This window comes from Oncorhynchus masou, unplaced genomic scaffold (genome assembly GCF_036934945.1).
Source record: "Oncorhynchus masou masou isolate Uvic2021 unplaced genomic scaffold, UVic_Omas_1.1 unplaced_scaffold_2999, whole genome shotgun sequence".
NCBI lineage: Eukaryota > Metazoa > Chordata > Actinopteri > Salmoniformes > Salmonidae > Oncorhynchus > Oncorhynchus masou.
Window position 1 is genome coordinate 25,579 of NW_027009418.1, and position 5,602 is coordinate 31,180.

The following is a 5,602-nucleotide window of genomic DNA, read 5'->3' on the forward strand; positions in this document are numbered from 1 at the left end:
TGACTTGTTAACCTCCTCCGCCACCAATGCCCTTTCAAACAAGATTATGGGCCTCTGAAATCCTCCTTAATTAGTCGTTTGTGGTAATTAACGGTAATTAGGGAAAGACAGTCCAGTCTATACCATCACACACCCTGCCCTAATTCCTCCAAGGCCGTAATCCTTTAAAAACACCCAAAGGACGCTATATAAACTAGGACAGTGGAGATGCACGGACTTCAGCAGGCAACTTCACCAGCTCCTATTCACCGGCCCAGGATGGCAGAGAGAGGAGTGTTTGCTGCAAGGAGACAAGAAGATACAACCAGAGAATCAGGCTTCGCCTACACCAACAGCAATCATACCAAAGGTACAGTACGTCCTGTCAGTGTAGTGCCTGGGCTTGATATCATACCAAATGTACAGTACATCCTGTCAGTGTAGTGCCTGGGCTTGATATCATACCAAAGGTACAGTACGTCCTGTCAGTGTAGTGCCTGGGCTTGATATCATACCAAATGTACAGTACGTCCTGTCAGTGTAGTGCCTGGGTTTGATATCATACCAAAGGTACAGTACATCCTGTCAGTGTAGTGTCTGGGCTTGATATCATACCAAATGTACAGTACATCCTGTCAGTGTAGTGCCTGGGCTTGATATCATACCAAATGTACAGTACATCCTGTCAGTGTAGTGCCTGGGCTTGATATCATACCAAATGTACAGTACAACCTGTCAGTGTAGTGTCTGGGCTTGATATCATCCGGTAGAAGGAGTGAAAGAGCCTAATTCTGTGGATTCTCCTAAAGTATTGTAGTTGTTGTATGTTTACAGAAGATGATGGTAAGTGATGTTGCTGAAAGGTCTTTTCCTTCACAAGATATTTCACCAACAGCAGACATACCATTCACAACTGGCAGTAGCAGTATACACACTAATACAAACACTATATTTCACCAACAGCAGACATACCATTCACAACTGGCAGTAGCAGTATACACACTAATGCAAACAGTAGATTTCACCAACAGCAGACATACCATTCACAACTGGCAGTAGCAGTATACACACTAATACAACCAGTATATTTCACCAACAGTAGACATACCATTCACAACTGGCAGTAGCAGTATACACACTAATACAAACAATATATTTCACCAACAGCAGACATACCATTCACAACTGGCAGTAGCAGTATACACACTAATACAAACACTATATTTCACCAACAGCAGACATACCATTCACAACTGGCAGTAGCAGTATACACACTAATACAAACACTATATTTCACCAACAGCAGACATACCATTCACAACTGGCAGTAGCAGTATACACACTAATACAAACAGTATATTTCATTGTATCAGTAGTCATGACAATGTTTTCTTTGTTCAGAACTTTGGATGCACACATTCTGTTCAGCATCTCACTTACTGTTCTCATTTGACTCATTTGACTATCAATAAGTCATGGAATTTATATTCAACTTATATTCAAATACACATATATATATATTTTTTTTTTTTTTATTATCTTTTTGTAATTTTTAATTTGCAGATCCTTTTGAGGGCCCCAACTACCACATTGCTCCAAGATGGGTGTACAATATCTCAACCCTCTGGATGCTCTTTGTGGTCGTCGCCTCAACTTTCACCAACGGCCTGGTACTGGTGGCCACTGCCAAATTCAAGAAGCTCCAACATCCTCTCAACTGGATCCTGGTCAACCTGGCGTTTGCCGACATTGCGGAGACTCTTTTGGCGAGCACCATCAGCGTTTGCAACCAGATGTTTGGCTACTTTATTCTCGGACACCCAATGTGTGTCTTTGAGGGATTCACCGTCGCCACATGTGGTAAGATGTGTTTTTATATGGGCTCCATTTTGTCTCATATTTAACCCTTGTGTGGTGTTCAAGCCAGCAGCATATCACCCTGCATACCACTGTTGGCTTGCTTCTGAAGCTAAGCAGGGTCGGTCCTGGTCAGTCCCTGCATGGGAGACCAGATGCTGCTGGAAGTGGTGTTGGGGTGCCAGTTGGAATCACTCTTTCCTCTGGTCTAGAAAAAAATATCCCAATGTCCCAGGGCAGTGATTGGGGACATTGCCCTGTGTAGGATGCTGTCTTTCGGATGGGACGTTAAACAGGTGTCTGAGGTCATTAAAGATCCCATGGCATTTATTGTAAGAGTAGTGGTGTTAACCCCGGTGTCCCATTTTGTCCTTCATACCACCTAATAATCCCCAACTTCCAATTGGCTCATTCATCCCCCCCTCCTCTCCCCTGTAACTATTCCCCAGGTTGTTGCTGTAAATGAGAATGTTCTCAGTTAACTGACCTGGTAAAATAAGAGTAAAATATATATGTTTTTGTTTTTCACCTAACGTTCACGGTTCTGATGGACCCAAAACATTAATGTTTTTTATAACAATACAGCCATAACAATTAACGTAAAAATACTTAATACTTAGATGTTGACTTATATCAATTACAAGCAATATAGACAGCATACATAGTTAGTATTTGCCATTAACCTTAACATTTATCAATAAATGCGCTATTTGTTTTTTTTTAAATCAATTTTTTTTATAATCAAGACATGGGTGGAATAAATCATGTTTATTGAAAAAATACAAATGAAACAATGTTTTCATCACTAGTGATGTTTATTGCTTTGAACTGAACAAATTGGAAGGACACATTTTACATGCAGCATTTTATGGAAATGATGAATGAGCCCCATTGAAGAACAAATTAAGGCCGATCTGCACACCACGAGGGAGTTTTACTATGTGTGTTACTGTGTGTGTTGCAAATGTATGTCTTGCATTTCTTGCATGTGTACTGTGTCTTCCTGTCCGCCTTGGGTCCACACACATCGCAGAGCTTCTTCTTGTTGCTAACGGCTACAATCTAGAATGATGAAAACACTTAGTTCAGGAATTCTACTAACATCTCACTCACATATATAGTTACAGCAGGCCAAGGGAGGAGAGTCAGACACACACAGACATATGTAACGGATGTGAAATGGCTAGCTTAGTTAGCGGTGTTCGCGCTAAATAGCGTTTCAATCGGTGACGTCACTCGCTCTGAGACCTTGAAGTAGTGGTTCACCTTTGCTCTGCAAGGTCCGTGGCTTTTGTGGAGCGATGGGTAACGATGCTTCGAGGGTGACTGTTGTTGATGTGTGCAGAGGGTCCCTGGATCGAGGGGACGGTCTAAAGTTATACTGTTACATTGATGCTGTTGACCCGGATCACTGGTTGCTGCGGAAAAGGAGGAGGTCAAAAGTGGGGTGAGTGTAACGGATGTGAAACGGCTAGCTAGTTAGCGGTGTTCGCGCTAAATAGCGTTTCAATCGGTGACGTCACTCGCTCTGAGACCTTGAAGTAAGAAACAATGTAAATGTAAAATAAAAATGTGTTATTTTATATGTTCTTCACAGAAAATGAGCCAAGGCCAATGAGTCTCAGGTTGGACAAAAAAAGAAGTTGTACCATTTTTCTTTTATAAACATTGAAAATGGGTCCCACAGACCCGAACACGACACAAGGGTTAAGGAGGAAATTCTACATTGCGCTGATAAAGACTGATTGGCTGTTGCTAAAACACCATAGCATAATGACAATCAGAATGGACCTTATGTGTATATCTCATGTGTATATCTCATGTGTATATCTAATGTGTATATCTCATGTGTATATCTCATGTGTATATCTCATGTGTATATCTCATGTGTATATCTCATGTGTATATCTAATGTGTATATCTCATGTGTATATCTCATGTGTATATCTCATGTGTATATCTCATGTGTATATCTCATGTGTATATCTCATGTGTATATCTCATGTGTATATCTCATGTGTATATCTAATGTGTATATCTCATGTGTATATCTCATGTGTATATCTCATGTGTATATCTCATGTGTATATCTCATGTGTATATCTCATGTGTATATCTAATGTGTATATCTCATGTGTATATCTCATGTGTATATCTCATGTGTATATCTCATGTGTATATCTCATGTGTATATCTCATGTGTATATCTCATGTGTATATCTCATGCAGGTATTGCTGGTCTGTGGTCTCTGGCTGTCATCTCCTGGGAGAGATGGGTGGTGGTGTGTAAGCCCTTTGGAAATGTCAAGTTTGATGCTAAATGGGCCATGGGAGGTATAATCTTCTCCTGGGTCTGGTCTGCTTTCTGGTGCGCCCCTCCTATCTTCGGCTGGAGCAGGTGGGACATCTTCTCTTTTTCGTTCACTGAGGATTGAAAACGTCATTGTTCCAAAAAAAAAAGGTTTAATTATTCAACCATTATTCAACCATTATTCAACCCATCACTGTATCTCTCTCTCCCTCAATCAGGTACTGGCCTCATGGACTGAAAACGTCCTGTGGACCTGATGTGTTCGGAGGCAATGAGGATCCTGGAGTCCTGTCATACATGATCGTTCTCATGATTACATGTTGCTTCCTGCCCCTGGGAGTGATCGTCTTCTGCTACCTGTTTGTGTGGCTGGCCATCCGTGCCGTAAGTGACATTTCAAATATACTATACCGTAGCAAGCAGCTGTGTTGTGGCGTTGTGGAAATGCATATTGGAGGGTTAAATCTAACCAATCGGATATATTTCTTGTGAACGACCACAGGTTGCCGCGCAGCAGAAAGACTCAGAGTCCACGCAGAAGGCTGAGAAGGAAGTGTCCAGGATGGTTGTTGTCATGATTTTTGCTTACTGTGTATGCTGGGGACCGTACACAGCCTTTGCCTGCTTTGCTGCGGCGAACCCTGGCTATGCTTTCCACCCTCTGGCTGCTGCTCTGCCTGCCTACTTTGCCAAAAGCGCCACCATCTGGAATCCAGTGATCTATGTCTTCATGAATAAACAGGTGTGTTTTGTTTTGATCGCTGTGAACCATTTACTACTAAAGTAGCTATGAAAGGTCTCGTGTCTTAAGTAAATGTAGACTTTTATTTTTGAAAGCCTCTCTCTTCATGTTCCATTCTTCTTCTTCTTCTTCTTCTACTTCTTCTTCTTCTTCTTCTTCTTCTTCTTCTTCTTCTTCTTCTTCTACTACTTCTTTTCCTTCTTCGTCTTCTTCTTCTCCTTCTACTTCTTCTACTTCGTCTTCTTCTTCTACTTCTTCTTCTTCTTCTCTCACCAGTTCCGTACGTGCATCATGCAGCTCTTTGGCAAGGAAGAAGACGATGGCTCGGAGGTGTCTACATCAAAAACAGAAGTTTCCACCGTGTCACCTGCATAAACCCCCAGACAACGTTGTACCTCTTGGAAACGAATAATGAATGTTCTGAGATATTCCACATGGGGCTTTTTCAAATGTACAGTACATCCTCTTTTTGTTTCTTAAACAAAAGTTCAGGAGAATATTAAGTTTTACGTCATACAGTTGTAATGTGTTTAAAAAACATTGCTATGAATCACCCCAAGGAGTTTTTCTAATCCATGGTCTTCATAATAACCAGAGAGTCGTGTGTTGATATTGGCACCGTAGCTGTTGCAGTGGCACATTGTGGGAATAGGTACCGTCCTATCAATGTCTGTTGAAGTGACCCCCATCTTGGACTGCATCACCTTCACTCT

General features: G+C 41.5%; 1 protein-coding gene across 1 annotated transcript; it reads left to right on the forward strand.

Moving 5' to 3' along the window:
- Window positions 1-258: 258 nt before the first annotated feature.
- LOC135534099 (red-sensitive opsin-like) lies at window positions 259-5,324 on the forward strand. The gene is made up of 6 exons (XM_064961237.1): window positions 259-349; window positions 1,543-1,839; window positions 4,066-4,234; window positions 4,366-4,531; window positions 4,650-4,889; window positions 5,166-5,324. The coding sequence occupies exons 1-6, from the start codon at window positions 259-261 to the stop codon at window positions 5,262-5,264; spliced, it is 1,062 nt and encodes a 353-aa protein (XP_064817309.1). The 3' UTR covers window positions 5,265-5,324.
- The last annotated feature ends 278 nt before the right edge of the window (window positions 5,325-5,602 follow it).

Coding starts and splice junctions, on each gene's coding strand:
- LOC135534099 (XM_064961237.1), top strand. CDS start 259: ATGGCAGAGAGAGGAGTGTTTGCTGCAAGGAGACAAGAAGATACAACC. Junction 4,235..4,365: donor CCTATCTTCGGCTGGAGCAG/GTGGGACATCTT, acceptor TCCCTCAATCAG/GTACTGGCCTCATGGACTGA. Junction 4,890..5,165: donor ATGTCTTCATGAATAAACAG/GTGTGTTTTGTT, acceptor TTCTCTCACCAG/TTCCGTACGTGCATCATGCA.